This window comes from Olea europaea, chromosome 3 (assembly GCF_002742605.1).
Source record: "Olea europaea var. sylvestris chromosome 3, O_europaea_v1, whole genome shotgun sequence".
Lineage (NCBI taxonomy): Eukaryota > Viridiplantae > Streptophyta > Magnoliopsida > Lamiales > Oleaceae > Olea > Olea europaea.
The window spans coordinates 6,597,228-6,619,134 of record NC_036239.1 but is presented as its reverse complement, the minus strand read 5'-3'; the positions used below and the strand labels follow the sequence as shown (position 1 = coordinate 6,619,134).

Sequence of the window (21,907 nt, the reverse complement as noted above, 5' to 3'; positions counted from 1 at the left end):
TAATAATTCAACCATGTGCCTGCCTGACATTGTCAGAAGTTAGATTCAGAAAAATGTGAATTGGTGGTCAAAAAGTTTGAAAAATGAATGAAACGAAAATGTAATAGGGCTCAGACGGAGGTTAATTAGAAGGACAAAACCTTAAAGCGATATCAAGCTTCTTAGAACTAGAAGGCCAACATGTGCTCGAGAAAAAAAGAGAGGGCTTAAAGGGAATTATACATTAAAATAGCTACATTAGAACAGACTCTAGTACTACTAAACAATGGAACCTAATGGGTGCCATTTCTCAAACCAAAGATAAAAAAGTCACCTTAATAAGGGGTAAATGAAAACACCTCCATGAGCTCATTCACTCATAGAATAAAAAGAATAAACCAATTACTACCCAAGCATTAAACTCAAATATGTAAAATATCATTTCCCAATTCGTGCATTAAAAGACATCAAAGAGTTGCAACTAATGCAGTTCTTACAATATCTTACTCTTTCAAAAGCATTACAAGACCAAAGTACAGACATGTTCATAAATATAATATAGCATTCAGATACAGTACAGTTCCATAACTACAGGGCAGTTCAAGGGTATAGCTTAACCTAATTACAATTGGCGCAAACATTCCGGTGAAAATCACAGAGGTTCCATAAGGATACATCATCCTAACTAGGCAGCGGGTCCATGGAGTAGTCGATTGGTGTTGAGTTGAAAGGTGAATCAAACCTGAATTCAGATATATTCTCGTTTGTGTTGCCATTGGATGAGGGCTTGCACTGATTGAACAAGAAATTTGTTGATGCGAATACAAAACTCCTAGAGGCCATATTTGTATCTTGAAGAATGTTGCCCCTGATACAACTCCGTCTGTTGTAGTAATCGTCTTGTTGAAGTTGTGTCGTTTGCTGCAGCGAGTTTTGAGTTTCTAGAATGTTGAGATTCCCAGAGTTGAAGCTACTGTTTTGCAGAAGATTGTCATCATAGAATGACAGAAGCTCAGAAATCATCTTTTGGCCATCTTCGAGAATTCCAAGGTCAGAAATGTCCATGAAAGGGGGCCAAAAACCCACAAAATAAGTTACAAGATACAATTGATCAAAATAATAGAAATAAACTTGCAGAAAGTAAAGAACACAACAAGATTTTTTGACCGAAGCCCTAGAAGTTCAGTGACTAGGCACCTAATCCCCTGTTAACATCTAATCGAAAGTAGATATTACTCGATTGCACTAAGGCCCCAAAAATAGGCAATCAAAGATTACAAAGTTCAACCACTACAAGAAAACACAGAAAAGAGACTTATCTCTTCAACATGAACCACAAATGCCTCAGACCCCCAACGAATCAACAGACCACATCCCTAACCTCAACACATGAGGACTCTAAACATCACTCTACAAGTATTCAATGGTTAAAACCTTCAAAATACTAATCGAATGAGAAGACCGATTACAAGAAAATAGGGAAGCGGAAAACCCTAACTAGAGAGCACAGAAGAACTCTCACGAACCCTTACTTGAAAAGTCAGACGAATGAATAGTCATACGGCCAAATGAAGCGTCAAGTCCCTTTTATATTACTAGAAAATGTAACCCTTCATCCAACGATAAGAATAGTGTCAAGGGTCATCATCAGGCAGAATATCACTTAGAAAGTCGCATTTTCATAATACGTTTAATAGGCTGAATATATGGAAGCATCAATACCACAGTTCGAATCACAACAGTCCACACTTGCTGGAGCATTGTTCAAGGGCATAGAAAATGCCTCGTTTTGGGTAGAAGGTGTAACTTATCCGTCTCTTCATCTTCTTCATATTGATGGTCCAACATTCATCCTTCAGTTTCAACATTTATAAAACTTCAATTCAATATTCATTATGCCATTGATTGAAAGGTAATTAAAATCATAAATTTGATGGGAGTTGGCTATAAAAGGGGGTTTGGTCCCTAAGCTCAAACACCACCGAAAATACAAGATACACAATCCAAATTGGAGTGTTGAGAGCTTGGAAGTACCATTACCTGAAAGAAGTAGAGCGTTTGGAACATTATCAATGGCTGGAGGTATGAACTGAATTCTTGGAATTTTCAGTTTTTCAATCTAATTCGCTTCTGCATAATTGTTTAGGATCGATTTTTAGTCTAACATTTGGTATCAGAGCATAATCTAACCTCTGCCTTGATGTTGATGGAGTATTTTGCAAAACAACTCTGTCTTCTCTAATCGAATTTTGTAATTGAAAATAAATTAGAATTTCTCCATGAAATCACTTTTCTGAACTTTGTGTGTCTTCAAACTTAAGTTTTGATGGAGAGAAGTTTGAATTTGAGGCAGGTTCTAGCCGGGTTGATTGTAACCCGTCTAGAGGTTGAAGAAGACTGTTTTTTCCCAAAATGGAGAAGATAACGGTTGTTTTGTGAATTCTATATTTCCTTTACAGTTGTTGGGTCATTATGTATGAGCCCATTTGAACATCATAAGTAATTTTATTGGGCTACACCTATATGTTTTTACTTATTCATGTTTCGTTTCCCTTGAGTTAATTATTGGGCCTACATGATTATTTATCATAGCCAATTATTTATTGGACCATAATCCATGTGTGTTTTACTCATGCAATTATAAATTGGGCCATAACCTATACTATTCGTTGGACCAACTCATAGAATACAAACATGCAGTTCTATTTATGGGCCAATTATGCAATTTATTTCTTAGGCATTTATTTTAATTTTGCATATGATAATTATTTTTGGAATAATGTACGCAATTTTAGGATATATTAAATTGTGAATTATGCTCATATTTAGTTTGCATGAGATAATTATTTTAAATTATTTTATGCAATTTTGTAATGTCTATGAGATTATTTTGTACATAATTATAACATGTTAATTTAAATTCTGCTATTTAAATTATTCTCATATTATATTAATTATTTATGCATAAAAGGATAATGTCTAGTGATCCGTATAATTTTATTTATTTAAGGATTAGTCACAGTATCTTTAATTAAATGAAATTATATATTAAGATCGGGATCACATAAGGATTAAAGACGTTAGATTGTAATTAATTATACTAAATATTATGAATTTTATCCCACGGGAATTTTTGTTATATTTATATGATTAATTAGAATAAAATATCAAGTTATTTCATAATATGCCCACATGAGTTATGAAATGTACATAATTTGATAGTTTTATTATAAAGTTTAAGCGCATGTCTGGGCACGCTATCAAGTAATTAATGGACCATTGACACAGTAGATTCTAATTTAATATTGTTAAATAACCTGACAACAAATCAATCCACTTGCTCCTTACTGTGGCTTGGCCTTCCAATTTTGCCCTTCCACATCTCACACTCAAACCCTCCACTCTTCCATTTTTATAGAAACGAAATTCCCTAATCGGCCAGTAATTTCTTCCTCTTTCACCGGCGGCAACAGCATGGATCTGATTGAAAACTCCCTACAGGTTCAAAAGAACCATGGATCTATATTCTACCTCGGTTAGTGTCAGAAATCTGCCTTTCTTTTCTACAGTTTTGCAAATCGAATTCCTCTTACAAGAACACGCGACGACGGAAAAATAGATTATAAAAGTAATATTAACTTTGAACTACCTATTCAGTAATATAAGATATCTACAACATAGCAACAGTTCTTGATTTTCTCTCGCACACACCCTTTTCTTGGTAAAGTACCCTAATATTCTAACTTATGCATATAAATTGGAACTAGAATTTAAAATTTTGTCGTTTGATTCTTCTTTTTTCAATTTTGTAATGAAATCGGACAATAATATGCTTCTAAATGTTTTCGAATCGGGGATTTATATGAATTTTGATCTTCATTATGGAATTACAAGTGTTTGTAATTTTTCTTTGAATATTGTTTTGTACTAAATTTGTGAAATTTTTTAATGGCATTTATGGTATAATTATATGTTATTGAGCAGAGAGGATTCATGGGTTTGTTTTTGAATGGGAAATACATGAATTTGTGATATAATGTTCTATTTTTTTTTTAATGAGGATGTGTAATGAGAAAGATTGTTTTTGACATTACATGTTTCCTTCATTTTAATTTCAGTGTTAAGTGCTCAATTTGTTTTCTTAGGGTTCATATTAGTATTTTTTTTGTTGATTAATTCTTTTAGGTTCTTTCATACGGGGTTTGGAATGACGAGAATTCGAAATCATGTTCTATTCTTATTATTGAATCTACACCACATGTCCGATGACTTGCACATCTATGTTACTTGTTCTAAGACTTCGTTGCACATATTTTCCAAAACAATTCCGTCGGGATAAGTTCCTAAGCCGATACTGACGAGCCAAACATACTGTTTTTTTTGTTTTTCAAACTCTATTTCCTTTCTAGTGGTCAGTAGTTGTAGTGCTGTTATAAATTTAAAATTTTGTATGTTTACATGTAACAAAACTCCGTATCTCATGTATATTTCATTTTCCTTCTCAAACGCATATGGGCTTCCACACTGCCTCGACTTCCAACCGCCAACCAATCTAGCCCCAAGCCCGTGCGAGGAGGACTCCAGTGGACGTCAGAAGATAATCGAGTCTTCATTGCCACCTGTGAGACTGTAATAGCAAACGTGCACCATAGTGGGAAGTGCTTCACGAAACATGGCTGGCACACGATTGTCCAATTGTTTGACACCAACTCCATGCACGATTGGAATAAGCAGTAGTTGAAGAATCATTGGGATTATCTTCGGGTCAAGTATGAACGTGTCCAGGACTTGATAGATAGCACTGGCATCGCATATCACTCTGCACGCGACCGTCGAGTCGCGTACGACGAGTGGTGGGTGCAAAAGATTAAGGTACAAATCTGCTTAAATTACTACTTACCAAATTCGAATGTCAACCAACACCCTAGTACTCGTTTCATTTGTGCATGGAACTTTCACTCAAATGTGTCACAGTTGGAGCGTATGTCATAAAATTCAGTTTGCGTAATTCTGTATTTTTATTCCTTACGCGGCTCCTTACTCGTGCATTTATTTTTCTTCCATTCTGAACAGAAGAACAAAGAGTACAGAGAGTTCAAAGACAAAGACTGCAGAGAGATATATGCCTACCGGGTCTTGTTCGTCGATGCGTTCGACAGCGAGAAGTATACGACGACGTCGACGAAGTTGTGCAAGACTGGGTTCGCTATGTTCGAAGATAGTGCAAACGAAGACACGCGTGACGCAACATCGATGTGCGATGAAAGCGGCGACTCCAGTGATGAGGGCGACAAGTTAGACAGGCCCACATCAAGCATGGACGTCTCCGACCATATGAGTGGAGAGAAATGTAGATCCGGTGACAGTAAAAGCAAGGAGAAAAGAACTAAAATATCGGCTAAGGAATTGTCGTACTCACTTGACAGAGCCACGACCGCAAGTGAGAAAGTTGTAGCAAAAATCAACAACTTAATCAGATCCAATGTTTCGAGCATGAATACATGCATGACAGAGTTGTTCGCAACGAGCAGGCTGCAAAAGAAAACTAACATCTACTTTTGGACCTTGCACGTTTCTATCTTTAAAGCGGAACAGGGAGGTCTTGGAGATGAAGGAGGATGCGAACGAGAAGATGGATTGGTTGGAGTGGAACTGGCATGAATACAGGAAAGGACGACCGCAGTGACGACTGCGTGTGGGGCTGAATAAATTTTAACCGTTGTGGAGGGTCTTTGCGGAATAGGTGTTTGCTTTGTTATTTTTTTATTTTCATCGGTGTGCGCTTCGTCAACTTTAGAATGTTGTTGTTGTTTACGTTTTAAGATTTTCTGTATCTATGTATGTAGTAGGAACTACTGAGATTTCATGTCCATGTTTGTCATTTGTACTTATGCAATGTTCACAAAGTTGCTTGTTAGTTTGAGTTTGTCAACAATTGTCATGCATAATTGAGCATCTCTGACAACCCATCTATGCTATAAAGTTCAATAGATAGGGGAATCTCTTCACATTTTGTCAAACTGCACAGAGAATAATTCCAGCAGTTTAATATTGCATTATTAAGTAATTCTTTAAAAGGGGGACTTCACAACTTTCATTGCAGCAACGAATGACTATGCTCATTTGATAGAGAGAGAGAGAAAAATGTTTTGGCTATCTTCTTACCTTCCAAGTAGGTAAGGAATTTCCCTACATAGTGAGGGACATTGGTAATGGCGCATATGGAGCTCGACTGTGTGCGTCTGCCGTTATCTGATAATGAAGATGAGATTGGTGAAGAGGAATTCATGCAACTGCTTGAAGATGACATTGTTCAGTAGTTTCGGTATTGCTGAATTTCGAAAATTGATGTTGCACACTACTACCGTCGGCAGAGATGTCGAATTATTCAATTTCCATTCGCAAGGAACAGGCACATGTTCATGCTCAATGCGATGCAATGTAGTCCTCAACAGTGTTATGCAGAATTTAGAATGTACCTACCCATGCTTAGAAGATTCACACACATACTTCGGGACAATTACGGACTATGCAACTGCCCGCACGTAGACGTGTATGAACAAGTATGAACGTTTTTGTGCATATTAGCGTATGGAAAAAGGTACCAACGGGTTCAGATGTTGTTCAACCATTCATTGGAAACAATCGACCACTACTTTAAGCACGTGCTGTAAGTAATTCTTGAATTTAGTGCGAGTCTCATAAGACCAAATCCACAGTACAATCACTGTGCCGAGCATCACGTACAGGATCCAGACAAGCATTCGTTGTTCCGAGATTGCATTGGTGCGATTGACAGGACAAACGTCAGAGCAATCTTGTCCCCAAACGAACGCATGAATTTTATCGAACGCAAAGGAGTCCCGGCACAAAATGTTCTTGTCGCATGTGATTTCAACCTGTACTTTACGTTTGTGCTCGCGGGATACACGGGGACGATGCATGATGCATGGATGTTAGCACGTGCTATACATAGTCCGAAAATTCATTTCTCGCTATCGGGTCTCGAAAAATACTATCTTGTGGACTTAGGATTTGCCTATAGACCTGGGTACATGGTTCCGTATAAGGTGTTAGATATTTTGTACCATTTCCAGTAGTTCTACAATGCTCAGACGGGTAGGAGGAGAAATTTTCGCAACGCGCGTGAGCGATTCAACTTTAAGCACTCGTCCTATAGAAACGTAATTGAATGGGCATTCAGTATATGGAAAAGTCTATTGAAAATACAGGATCGTATGTCGTGCTACAATTTTAAAGTACAGATCACAGTCGTAGTGTCGACCATCGACATCCACAACTTCCTCCGCCGGGCAAGAGTGGTCGACGAGACATTCACGCAAGTTGAGATAGACCCCGACGGATCATAAGTAGAACTACCGGACGCATACGAATAGGTCACCGCGGAGATGAACACACCGATAATGCAGCGTAACGAGTGTGATCGTTTTCGTGATTGGTTGACTCAAAGTGGTGGACGCGCTTAACAGTTTCTATTCTCATTCAATAGTTGTATCTCCAGTAATCAGTTCAAGTATGGGTAAGCCATGTTTTCATTGTGAGTGTTGTGTGTTAACATAAATGGCAAATTATTATTCTCGTGTTCAATCGATTTTCGTTTATATTTTATGTATGGAATGGGTACGTTTTTGGGCGGGGCAGGTTTATGAGAGAAGACGTTGTAATATTTTTATTTCTGTGTTATGTGTGCAATCCCACATTTTTAGGCATTTGGGTGGGTCCAGTGCATGAGAAAAGTTAAAGATGAATTTTGAAAAGGCCGCAAATGTTTCTTTTAGCCTCAACAATGAGATCACATGCCAAAAGGGTCAAAATTGTCCATTCACACAAACCATTTTTTAATTGTTGTATGCAGAAAGTGTGTGGGACCCGACTTTGGACATTTTCAACGGTCACAATTTCGCAGATCAGCTTGCCCAGAGAAGTGCTAACTTGGGATAGAATATCTTCATATGAATTAAGTGCATAAATCAATAATTCTATTATAAGGAATAATTGGATATGATTGAATTAAAAATTTAGCCCACAGGCAATTTTTATGTCATTATATTCAATATCAGCATGAATTACATTGGTAAAACATGTAATCTATTCAATTAAGCATCAAGTTAACAGAAGCAATTTTAAATACTATGTAGTTTCACAACCTGCTAATTTCTCTGATATTCGTTGTGATATTCTCAAATTAAAGGGTGACAACTATAAAGTATGGAAGGAGAGAATTCTTCTCCATTTAGGCTAGATGGATATTGATAGTGCTATTAGGAAAGACAAACCACCTAAAATCACTGATACTAGCACTGCAGTAGACATCGGGCTTTATGAAAAATGGGAGCAATCTAATCGTCTCAGTGTGATATTCATAAAAACTAAAATTTCTGCTGGTATGCGTAGTTTTGTCGATCAACATGACAAAGTCCAGGACTTGATAAAGGCCATTGACAATCAATTCGTCACTTCAGATAAGGCACTGGCAATCATCCTTATAATGAAGTTTTCATCCTTAAAGCTCACCAATGTGAAAGGTGTGCCCGAGCACATCATGCAAATGAGAGACATTTCAGCTCAACTTAAGAAACTCGAGGTTGAGATGTCTAAATCCTTTCTTGTGTATTACATATTGAATAGTCTCCCACAAGAGTATGGACCTTTCAAAATCTCATACAACACATAAGGATAAATGGTCAATTAATGACTATGTGTGTTCAATAAGAAAGAAGACTAATAATGGAATAAGGTGAAAGTGCAATGTTGACTACAACCCATAAGGAAGGGAAATCTCAAGCCAATCAAAAAGGGAAAGGTAAAGTCCCACCCAAGCTGATATTAAGAAAGAGGTCAAGTGTTACTTCTGTAAAAAGAAGGGACACGTGAAGAAAGATTGCGCCAAATTCAAAAAATGGCTTGAGGATAAAGGTAATCCAACCTCATTTGTTTGTTATGAATCTAATATGGTTAATGTAAATGTTAACACCTGGTGGATTGACTTTAGATGTACAATCCATGTTGCAAACTCCTTGCAGGGTATGCAAAACCTAAGGAAGCTAGTGAAAAGTGAGCAAAATATCTTATTCGAAAATAAGATGGGCTCATGGGTGGAGGCTATAGGAACATGCATTTTAACTTTAAATGGTGGCTTTGCTTTGAAATTAGATAGGACCTTTTATGTTCCAAGTTTTTCATGAAAATTGATTTCTATTTCTAGACTTGTACCCTTGGGATATTCCTTTAATTTTTCTCACACGTCATTCAGTTTATTATATAATTCTAATTGAGTTAGGAATGATACTTTGTCTGATGGTCTTTATCGTATTAATTTATAAAACAATATCACTTATAATTTAATGCATGTTCATACTGGCACTAAACGGTGTAATATTAATGAAGACTCATCTATGTTGTAGAATTGGAGATTAGGACATATATCTATAGACAGAATCAAAAGATTAGTGAATGATGGGATACTTAGTACTCTAAATTTCACTGATTTTGACACGTGTGTGGATTGCATTAAGGGAAAGCAGACCAACAAGTCCAAGAAAGGTACCAACAGGAGTTCAGACCTATTAGAAATCATACATACTAATATGTAGTCCAGACATAGACTCACATGGTCAGAAATACTTCATCACCTTTATTGATGATTATTCGCGATATATGTATTTCTACTTGCTTCATAATAAGAACGAAGTATTGGATGCTTTTAAAACCTTTAAGGCTACAATAGAGAAACAACATGAGAGGTAGATTAAGATTGTAAGATCAGAAAGAGGCGAAGAATATTACGGTAAATACACAAAGGATGGATAAGCACCTGGTTTGTTCACTAAGTTTTTTCAAAAGCATGGGATAGTTGCCCAATACACCATGCCTGGTTCACCAGACCAGAATGGTGAAACAAAAAGAAGAAATAGAACATTATTGGACATGGTGCAGAGCTTTCTTAGTAGCTCCAATCTTCCTAAATCCTTATAGACTTAAGCACTTAAGATGGCAGTGTATATATTAAACCGAATTCCAACAAAGGCTATCCCAAAGATACCATTTGAATTATTAAAAGGTTGGAAATCAAGTTTGCGACATATGTGCATTTGGGGATATCCGTGTAAAGTGAGGATCTTTAATCCACAGGAGAATAAGTTGGACCCAAGGATCATTAGTAGGTATTTCATTGAATATGCCGAAAGGTCTAAAGGATACATATTTTACTATCCATCTCACAGCACTAAGATTGTGGAATCAAGAAATGCTAAGTTTCTTGAGAATGACTTGATTAATGGGAGCGATCAAGCCAAGAAAAAAGTTCCTGAGGATAATCATTTGGAATCTCAACCTCCCACCTTAGATGACATATTGATTATAGTTCATAGCACCCCTCAAGTACAAACAGGTGTTGAACAACCAACCATTTAAATTCCACAAGCTATTTATAATGTTCAAGTAGATCAGGTAATTTAGGAATTACCAGAACCTCCTGAACAAATAGTTGAACCACGAGCTTCTCAGAAAGATGATGGTACAATTTTAAGAAGATCTACTAGAACCAAAAGGTCAGCAATTCCCAGTGATTATGAAGTGTATCTACAGGAACTGATCACAATAAAGTACCAACAAGTCCAAGAAAGGTGCCAATAGGAGTTCGAACTTATTAAGAATCATATATACTGATATGTAGTTCAGACATAGACTCACATGGTCAGAAATACTTCATCACCTTTATTGATGATTATTCGCGATATATGTATTTCTACTTGATTCATAATAAGAACGAAGCATTGGATGCTTTTAAAACCTTTAAGGCTACAGTAGAGAAACAATATGAGAGGTAGATTAAGACTATAAGATCAGATAGAGGTGGAAAATATTACGGTAAATACACAAAGGATGGACAAGCACCTGGATCGTTCGCTAAGTTTCTTCAAGAGCATGAGATAGTTGCCCAATACACCATGCCTGGTTCACCAAACCAGAATGATGTAGCAGAAAGAAGAAACAAAATATTATTGGACATGGTGCGGAGCTTGCTTAGTAGCTCCAATCTTCCTAAATCTTTATGGACTTAAGCACTTAAGACGACAGTGTATATATTAAATCGAGTTCTAACAAAGGCTATCCCAAAGACACCATTTGAATTATTGAAAGGTTGGAAATCAAGTTTGTGACATATGCGCGTTTGGGGATGTCCGTGTGAAGTGAAGATCTATAATCCACAAGAGAAGAAGTTGGACCTAATGACCATTAGTGAGTATTTCATTGGATATGCTAAAATGTGCGAAGGATACGGATTTTACTATAAATCTCACAACACTAGGATTTTGGAATTAAGAAATGCTAAGTTTCTTGAGAATGACTTGATTAGTGGGAGCGATCAAACGATCAAACCAAGAACAAAGTTCCTAAGGATAATCATTTGGAATCTCAACCTCCCACCTTTTAGATGACAGATTGATTATAGTTCATAGCACCCCTCAAGTACAAATAGGTGTGGAACAACCAACCATTTAAATTCTACAAGCTACTGATAATGTTCAAGTAGATCGGGTAATTCAGGAATTACCAGAACCTCCTGAACAAATAGTTGAACCACGAGCTTTTCAGGAAAATGACAGTACAACATTAAGAAGATCTACTAGAATCAAAAGGTCAGCAATTCCTAATGATTATGAAGTGTATCTACAGAACCTGACCACAATATTGGAGCCGAAAATTATCCCGAATCATTTTTACAGGCCATGAGTTGTAAAGAGTCAGAATTATGATACAATGCCATAAAGGAAGAAATGAGTTCTATGAAAAGCAATGGAGTCCGGGATCTTGTTGAGTTGCCTCATAAACTTGATGGAAGTTGGCTATAAAAAGGGGTTTGGTCCCTAAGCTCAAACACCACCAAAAATAAAAGTTACAACATCAAAATTAGAGTGTTGAGAGTTTGGAAGTATCATTACCTGAAGAAGGAGAGCATTTGGAACATTATCAATGGCTGGAGGTATGAACCAAATTCTTGGAATTTTAAGTTTTTCGATCCAATTTGCTTCCGCATAATTGTTTAGGATTGATTTTCAGTCTAACAGAAGGCACAGAGAAAATAGCTGGCTTGTTATTGTTAATTTGATATTTTGGTTTGTTAAGCCTTTTAGAACTGAAACGGTATGGGCAATTCATTTGGTGATTGTTTCTCCATGTCCAGTCATTAAATCCCATACGATAATCACTATGGATAGAGGGGGCATTGAGGAAACTCACATGTAAACATCTTCTGATCCAAGTGCACCTCATTAGTTATATGTTTCCTATTTGGAATAAAATCTAAATCGACGTCAATAATCTCTCTCTTGATCGGAGCTAAGGGACGCATCATGTGCTTGTCACTAGTTGGAGCTATCCCCAAGTTGAAAAGCTTCGTATCACGGGGGCTTAAATTCCACTTCAATGTTCCCATCATCTTCCACTCTTTTAACATCGTAGTCACTGGTATCACAGATTAAATACAATCTACTCTCATCGGTCGAGGATGCTAGTGGAATGCTATCGGGATTTAGCTTTTGGGATAAAGCCTCTTCTTAGTTTATAATAGCAAGCCAAGTTGCACTTTCTTTAGCTGTCAGCTTATCCTATAGGCATTTAGAATGCCGGACGAGTTTGTGGATCTTAGCAATGTTAGGGGACATGTGCTTGATCATCGATGTGAGGACAGTAACTTTATAGGCCTTTTTCAAATCATGAGGCTTTTTATACGGAGGTGGCCCTTGATCAATTGGTAAACCCAATTGAGAGCCCCATTCCTCCTTTCCAGTAGGCCACCAAGGCGAGAGAACACCCTTCTTTGGAGGAAACTGCTTCTGAGGTGAATCGCAGCGTTGCATCAGAGTAGACAAAAGTGAGCCAAGCGTTGTATTCGGGAGCTCTTGAAGCGTATGAGTAGAGGCTGTAATACTTGCATCCTCAACTTTTCCCGGGATTGAATTCTCTGCCTGGTATTTGGCAATCGCAGCCGGACCATTTCAATCAAACCTAATTTTTTCCTTCCACCACACTCAAAGATTATCTGATGCTCATGTCACGGGTTTGCCTTTCTCGGGAATGATCTCATACACAAAACCCTGAGCTTTACAAACCTCCATCATCTTCGGCATGTATTTCAAGATTTCATCTTGTGTGCGAGACATTTTCTTCCGTCATACTTGCTCCTGAGACTGACGCTACTTCCCACTATCATCGATGGACTCTTTATTCTTCTTCTGCTCCTTAAGCCTGATAAGAAAATTATAAATTGTATATAATAAACTCTTGTTGCCCCTATTACAAAGTAGAAGACCCTATTTATAAGGTTACAAATAACTCTAAAAGTAAATATTTTGTAATAATTACACAATCAACTAATAAGTAAAATAATTCTACATAATTGGAAAAATTTAATAAAAGATTATTCTAGACAATATTTCCATATTCCATATCTTTAACAAAGCCATCTCAAGAGCATTCGGTCCCTCCACTACCTTCTTTCTAGTTCATCGACATCAATCTCCTCGTCACTACAATCTTCTTCCACCAGCACCACCGATTCAACTTCCAAAGCTACATCCACCTCTCTAGGAAGAATAGAGAGGAAATCAAGATTACCACAAAAACCCATTTCTTCAAAAATGCTCATTTAGCCGATCCATGAATTTCCGAAAAACGTATCAATCATTTTATCATAAGTTGACTTATCTTCTCCCTCTTCATAAAAGGTCAAGATCTACTTGGTTACAGATATTGATATGCCAACTTTATAATTTCTCAATCACAAACAAAACAAGACAAAGCCTTAAAAATCTGATTTCTTTTCTCGGACAAGGAAAAGAAAAGGATAAATTAATCAAAAAGATTTCATAGATCAGAAAATTCAAAAAAATCTGAAGTGGAAATTACAGGAATCCCTAGTGTTAAAATTCTCTATTCTAAAAAGAAATGGGAAGTTTCATGTTTCAAAAATCATATATATCATGTTTAAATCTTAAATATTAATTATACAAATATCATTTCAACACCCTAATCAATTTATTTTCCTCTCCATCTCTCTCTCTCTCTCTCTCTTTTTCTCTTTCTCTCTTCACAGCCTCCCTACCAGCGTCACACCCATCCCCTATTCTGGCATCGAAACCACCACTCATTCAGTGGCAACAGGCGCGACACTTCTCCTTCTCACTTCTTCTCTCTTCATCAGTCTCTATTCTTCTCTTCCTTTCCTCGATTTTGAAACCACCCTCATCGATAGTGGCAAGGTGAGTGAAGCGGCAGTATTTGCTGCAGACTGTGCAACGAGGCGGCATTCCTTGCAGCTCAGCGAGGCGCAGTGAGTGTGACACTGATTCTGCCCGATCTGCTTTGTTGCCTCAATTTTTTGAGAGTTTTTTTGTTTTTGATTCGATCTATTGTGCGGTAGTTGGCAGTGGTGGTGGTGGTGGTAGTGGGTGTGGGAACTGGGAAGGCATGGGAGATGCAATCTGGTGGCGGTTGTTGCAGATTGGAGCCAAAGAAGAGAATGGGTGTTTGTAGTTATTGGTGGCGACAGCTATGGTGATGGTGTTTGTGTGGTAATGGTGTTTGGTGGATGGCGGTGGCTGTTCTAGTGGTTGAGGCCAGTGTGCAATGTCAAGTGTTCACAGCACCTGTGTGCATTGGTTTTTTGGTTTGAGTTTCTCTGTTGGTGGAGACTAATGAAGTGGCATGAGATTTTAGGTGGCAGTGGCAGTGGTAGGCGATGGTGGTCGTGACAATGGGTGAGGTGGTGAAAGTGAAATGTTGGTGTCCGTGGTCTATCAAGGTGGATGTGTTGATTTGTTGGTGGTCGTGGTATTGCTGTCAGGTGGTGGTGGTTCTAACGGTGATGGTAGTGTTGTTGGAAGCAGTGGTTGTCGCAAGTGTTGGTGGTGATCACAGATTATTTAGTTGATTGTGACTACTAAATTAATTAATCTGTGATAAATGAGGACCGAGCTGTGTGCACAGCATGACACTTAGCTCGGTTCACAGCACCCTCACATCTGTGAGGCCCGTGCCAATGAAAAAATGGCTCGAGCCCCACAGCACGTTGAGCAGAAGGTGCTGTACAAACAACTTCATCCAACTAAAACCAACAAAAAATTCTTCTCTTTCTTGCATATAACACATCTAAAAACTTATTAGCTACATAAAAATCAAAACAATTGAGATTTAAACAAAAAAATTCAAACAAAAAAAACTTAAAATTAAAACTTCCAATTACAAGAAAAAGAATCAAGAAATCAATTTATCAGCCATATGTTTTTCCTCTCCTTGCTTGTAGCTTAGTTGTGTTCAACAAGTAAAGTCAAATAGGTGTAGAGAGAGAGAGAGAGAATGTGGATGTGCATAATGAGCACGAAGAGAGGAGAGAAGCTACCAAGAAATGGGTAACCAGACTATACGGCTAGCCCAAATTTACAATATGCCGAAGACAGAACTTTAGAATATATCATAATCACCCATATAGTTTTATCACTTTCAAGTAAAATAAAAAATGGTGATCTGTTGCATTTTTTCTTGTGAGGATTGTCAAAGGAGGAGACAATATAAAGCCTCGACTTGGGTCCTTTTTTTTTTTTTTTTTTCAAAACTCATTTTTAGTCACATATTTTTTCATAAAATAATTTTACAAGTAAATTCAAAACTTTTTCCTATTTTTTAATTATGCATTCTCTAAAAAATATTTATTCCAACAAGGTCTAAGAAAAGTTGTGATGGTTACATAAATTTAATTTCAAAACACACAATTTTTCCCCTTATTACTAACATTTTATAAACTAAGAATGTTTAATAATTTTATAATATTTAAAAATAATAATATCATCATTTTACAAGTGACATGACGTGATACTTTTTGCAAGAAGTCGCCTACTTATTTAGCTCATATAGGGAATAAAATCAAAATTTTAATAGATTTTGATAAAAATTTATGAGATATGTTGTTGAAAAGTTACGAGTCTTATAAAATATGCAATTAAAATTTATTATTAAGTTTGATTTAAATTAAAATCTTCTACCAAATATAAACTCAATATAATTGAGTGAATCCAGTGAAGCTTGACGAAATTTAAAATAAACTCATAAAATCTAATTGAGCTATTGATTCTTATAAAAATTGAACGCGTTACATAAATCTAATATTGATTAACTCGATTCAAAAACACAATCCATAATTTGTCCATATCCTTCCTTTTTCTTCCCTCAACAAATGAAAGATTGGTAAAGTTTATTTATGTCGAGCGAGTATAATAGAGTCATCGATTCCAATAAAAATCAATAAGGCCAACCAAATTCAACTTCAATTGATTTAATACAAAGCCGCAATTCATCAATGAAATATAATAATTCAATAAAATGCCCAGCCCGAAAAGAAATTTTTAAACACATAATAACACAACATTAAGCAAATAAATAAATAAATAAATAACATTCGTGTTCCATATCATCCTGGCATCACTTTGGAAAGTTTAGTAACAAAAACTCGACCAACTTAAATATAATAAGTAGTGTCTAAAAAGCGTAAAACATGGCTATGCATGAAGTTGAAACTTCAAGCGTTACGAGCTTAAACGAGCCTAGGCGAAGTTTAAGTGCAAAAAAGCATTTTCTTATTTATAATATTATTTTAAAATTTTAATCATTTAAAAAAAATTTAATAATTAAAATAATACATATTAAACATCTAAAATTATAAAAATCAACATTTACTTAATAACTCCCACCATTAGTCAATTATACAGTTTTTCAAGTTTTCGAAATGTAAAAATTGGAATATTTTTCATAGTTTAAATATTCAATTAGACAAGTATTGCTTAATAAATTTATAGGAACTTCATACATACTTTTAAAGTTTGTAATAAAATGAGTCTCAAGATTATAATTACATAATGTAGATGACACAAAAACTTAAATCTTATTTTACTATTTAGATAAAGTCATTTTTAACTTTTGTTCAGATAAAATTTTTAAAAACTTGAAATTAAAGTCAAATGAATTTTTTTTTTTTTTAGATAATAATAAGCTAATGTCAATAAAAAAAACTTTTAAAAAAATCTAATAAAGTGGATCTACATGCAAGAAACGAAGGAAAAAATTCAATCGTTCAGGAGTTTAAAAAAGAGCGTCTAGGTACGAAGTAAGGCATTTTGCCCGAACTTCGAGCCTATGCACCACTTAGACGAATTTTTTAGAACATTGATAGTAAGCAATCAAAGACACCTTCTATACGTGGATTGTCCATTTTTCGTTATTAGACATCTAAAAATGATGGAGAGTCAACTACCTCAATCAAGTCCGATATTCTGTTAAAGACAAGAAATATAAGTGATTTCAGTAAGTAAAGTCTAATAATTTGATAATATAATGATCACAACTCGACATCAAAGTGTGATGAGTAATCAAATACTCAATCTAAATACAGTAATTATTGAGATTATTAACTCGTTTTAACTGGATTTCAGTTTAAAAGCTTTTCCAATTCATAACAAAACTGGCATTTTATAATAGCTATCGATCTTCAACCACTCCGACACGTCAGAGGTAAAACTTTACTATCTTCGTTTATTCTTTGATGCTAAGTAATCTCTCGTCCCTTTCAGCAGTCATATTCCTTGCAAAATTTCTTGAGGTATGGTGTCTTTTTACGGCAGCATATTCATTTTATTTTTTTTTGGGGGGGGGGGGGGGGGGGGGTTGGGGGGGGGGGGGGGGGGGGGGCATGTAGCTCTTGAGATTTTGTTTACAGCCCATTACGTTTTTATGTAATCAGTGTTTATTTTATTTAGTATTTAAGTAGTTTTCACATGGGATTTCGTTTATTACTATTTTTAACTGAATTTTGGTCGATTGAAGAAATTAGAGTGTGTTTGATTGACATGAAAAATATCACCTAGAAAAGAAAATACTTTCCATCTTTTGTAGAAAATAAAAACCACATCTACCCAAGGAAAATGTTTTTCTTAAAAACAAAGAAAATTAGTCATATTTTCAAAAATTGAAAAATATTTTCCATGAAAAAAATAGCAATCAAACACTTTAAGTAGGAATTTGGGTGGAAAACTGATATTTTTCATGGAAAATAAATGTAATCAAACACACCCTTAATGTTCACTCTTTTGAGAGAAATACGGACTAGATTTCATTGATATCAGCCAAAACAGCCTCGGAAAAGTAAAATCACTAGGACGTGAGCAATCACATTTACATCTCGAAAAATAGAAATGCAAAATATTGAAGGAAAAAACTGCGATAAATCAGAAATATTAAAGGAAGATTAATGTTTAGTGAGTGTTGAGACATTTTTTGTACTTGTTGACACAAAAAATTAAATAAATAAATGTTGATGAGTCCGTGCCTGGGCTATGAATAGGGGTGGGCACGGTTCGCTTCTTAGAGAATCGAATCCGACCATTTTCAATTAGGATTTCTAAACTAGAACCAATGGTTCCATTCCTAGCGTAGATACGGGGACTGAACGAATCAGTTCTGGTCCGATCGGTTCTCTCTTTTCCAACTTGGTTCATGTTTCATGTTTGTTTATTCAAATGGCACTTCTTAGGATAGTGCAAAATAACAATGATCACATGGGTCTACAAAAATAAAAGAATAATGTTATTTCACTCCACTGGGGTTACAACCCCCATCTAGAGGTGGCCTTAATGTGGTATTAAATGATAGGTCATTTAATTCCACCTTTCATTTTGCTTATCATCAAGCACCATCTAGATTGAAGTTGCGATCTCAGTGGACCTACATAGCATTATTTAAATGAAAATTTCAATTCATAATAGCATCACCTTAGTGCTTAAACTGCTACAATATTAAACATCTAATTTCAATATTCGTACTGGACTAAAAGTATCTTCAAGAGACTCTATTTTTAAAGAGCATGTTCTATTATTTGGAGAGCGCCTATAAATTTAGAGTGTTAAAATTTTGAAAAACTCCATCAGACTATTTGTATTTAACATTTAATTTTATTACTGTCGCAAAATATTTATTACTTTTCTCTATATCATTTTATTATTTTCTTATATTTAAAATTGAAACACTTTGAACGCATTTAATTAAAGATTGGAAAGCCAAATCCACTTTCTAAATCAAAATATTAATTTAAAGAGTCTCTTGGAGCATGATTTTAAGGGTAGATTTTTTAAAATAAAGAGCATCTCGTGTTCAAACAGTCTCTTGGAGATGCTCTAACACTGCAATTTGCTGAAAGAAAAAAAAAAAGGTTCACCAATTAAGTTGAAGAAAAAATAAGAACTGAAAAAGCTTTTGGTTCTTTAGTGAATATAGAGAATCTGACTGGAACCAACCAGTTCTTGATTTCATCAAACGATAGGTTCTGGCCTGGTTCTTTGGAGAATTTTTGCCTACCCCTAGATATAAACTTGTTGAAACATTTGTGTAGCATGTATGTGGCCCTCCAACATAAGGGTGCTTGTGTGTATGTATGGTATGGAAGTAAGATGATGTGATACTATTGTTATTAATACCATTTTTCCTTGTCTGAAGCTGAGAGGTGTGTCACTAGTGTAGTGCTCCAGCTATTCATTAGAATGTCACTATCGAAACCTATTAAGGTTAGCCAACCATTATGAGCAAAAAGCCATGTGACATGAGTTAATTTCATGGTAAATTGGATGTTGTATACTAAGATGTTTTTTATTGTGAAAATTAAAACGTTATTGTATATTTATGGAGCCCTGTATCTAGTTCTAAATAACCTAGAAGCCCGATAATTGGTTTTGCTTGGAATTAACTGCAAGCTTCGATTGATGTGTGTTAAGTTTTTTGAGCCTGTACTTCTTAGCTGTTCAGTTGTTTGAAGAAGTTCAAATTTTGCCTATTATGGTATGCCTAACGTGTTTGAATTGCCATTAATTTAATGCTACTGAACAAAGGTTTTGTACTTGTTAGTTTCTGTAATTTCAGTTCCCGTATGTTCCTATTTCCTCACTCTAAAACTGGAAACATTGGGAACAACTCGGATTTTATGAATTACAGGGTTGATGCTCATACCTGTGGAAAAGCAATGGTGAAATCTCTTGAAGATGCTTCTTAACCTGATGAACTCCCAGAGTTCTTCAAAGTTTATATGGCTGCTCTTTGGTCCGAAAGATTGGTATTCCCTTTCTCTTTGTTGAACTCATCATGGCCAATTAATATACTTTTTAAGCATGGTGAAAAAAAAAAAACCAATCTGTTCTTTTATTTTAGAGAATTCCTCCGGCTTTCATCGAGAATTTTGGTAGAAAAATACCTCGAAATATCATGCTTGGAACGTCATCAAACCTCTTTTGGAAGGTTCACATAAACAAAATCAATGATTATCTCTTTTTTGAGGAAGGTTGGCCAGAATTTATTCAAGAAAGTTCATTGGCACATGGAGAATTTCTAACCTTTTCTTATGCCGGTGGCTCAAAGTTCTATGTTAAAATATTTGCAACAAATGGCTGTAGAAAGAGCGTAGCCCCTCATCGCAATACCAAGTACGAACCTTTCAAGTTATGCCAAGGGAACGAGGCATCGAGACCTGGTAAATTCTTGTCTAAATACTTATTCCTATTTTACTGAATATATTTTCCCTGTATTCATTAAAATGTATAAAATTTTGCAGGCAAGTCTTACTCTATTGAAGCTCCCCGAGGAAATCTACATGGCAGGGATCTGGCTGTAAGAAAATCTGGAGGCAAATGTCATTCTTTTGAAATGGTCATGACGAAGACTTATATCCATAAAGGGCTTCTGGTAAGAGCATCAACCCATGATTTCTTATTGAGCGTGTTGAAAAACAAAGACCCGGAATATTTTGAATCTGGTAACATGATTCGCTGTCACATTCTTCTGTTTCTTGTTTACCAATGCAGAATATACCGTCTCACTTTGATATGTATTTGAAAACGAGTGATTTTGGCGAACGAATTGCTACTCTTCAGCATAAAGATAAGTCGTGGCGTGTGGTTGTTGCTACTTCAAGCAATAGAAACCGATTTGCTCAAGGCTGGACCAAATTGTGAATGACAATTCTCTGAAAAATGGAAACATATGCAATTTCAAATTGATTGATAGGAATGATTTGGTCTTCAAAGTCACTATTTGTGGATGATTATTTACCAGATTAGTTATTTTGTAGCATGTTTACTTCAATACTAGACTGGATTGAAATGTGTAATGGACAAAACTGTAATATTGTTTTCTCGCTTAATATAATCGCGTGTTAATCCTTTGTACATTGTGTTTTTGTCACAAGAGTTTGCTCCGTGAATCTTTTTATTACATTCTGAAATTGAGATTTATTCATTTTATTGAGAGTGATAAAACTATTATGCCATAGCAAAATTGTACAAAAGATGAGCATAGTGCCTCATGATAAAGGATACGCAATGGAGCATCAAGAGTTGACTTTAAGAAAATTGGTTAATTTTACTAATGGCCATTGAAGTTTGAACTTAAGGTCATTTTCATCATTGAACTTAATTTTTTCAAACTCACTATCGTGTACTTTTTAACTAAATGTTCTATGTGCCTATGTGTGCAAAAGTGCAAGGGAAAAGATTGATTTTAGTAAGACCAACGATCGAAGTGGGACAAAACATATGTCCATTGAACATAGAGGTCCACAAGAACTGTGATTGGAGAATCAGCATCACCATTCCAGTACTGATTTATTACAAGATTACTACTTAGATTAATAAGATTTTGTCAGTCCAAAAAACCTACGAAAGTTACTTAAAAAATGAAATTTATGTAATCGAATGATACTAGAGAAAATTATAAGCTAACATTTTGTAAATTGTATTATCTAATTATATATAAGTAATGATACACGACCCACAAGGATGATTGCGCACACACACATGGGGGTGAGGATTATTTT

General features: G+C 35.7%; 1 protein-coding gene and 1 pseudogene across 3 annotated transcripts; one reads left to right on the top strand and one right to left on the bottom strand.

The window, feature by feature from the left end:
- Positions 1-3,327: 3,327 nt before the first annotated feature.
- LOC111384077 (putative B3 domain-containing protein Os03g0621600) lies at positions 3,328-21,260 on the top strand. 3 transcript variants are annotated; one of them, XM_023008303.1, is made up of 5 exons: positions 3,328-3,514; positions 20,035-20,152; positions 20,248-20,566; positions 20,648-20,778; positions 20,898-21,260. In XM_023008303.1, exons 2-5 carry the CDS (start codon positions 20,126-20,128, stop codon positions 21,045-21,047), a joined length of 627 nt encoding a protein of 208 aa, XP_022864071.1. In that variant the 5' UTR covers positions 3,328-3,514; positions 20,035-20,125; the 3' UTR covers positions 21,048-21,260. The 3 variants fall into 3 exon arrangements, with proteins under 3 accessions (XP_022864071.1, XP_022864079.1, XP_022864087.1); XM_023008311.1 differs by having other exon boundaries at positions 3,328-4,851; XM_023008319.1 differs by lacking the exon at positions 3,328-3,514 and adding an exon at positions 17,055-17,565.
- On the bottom strand, positions 5,730-15,598 carry LOC111384094 (annotated as a pseudogene).
- Positions 21,261-21,907: the final 647 nt, after the last annotated feature.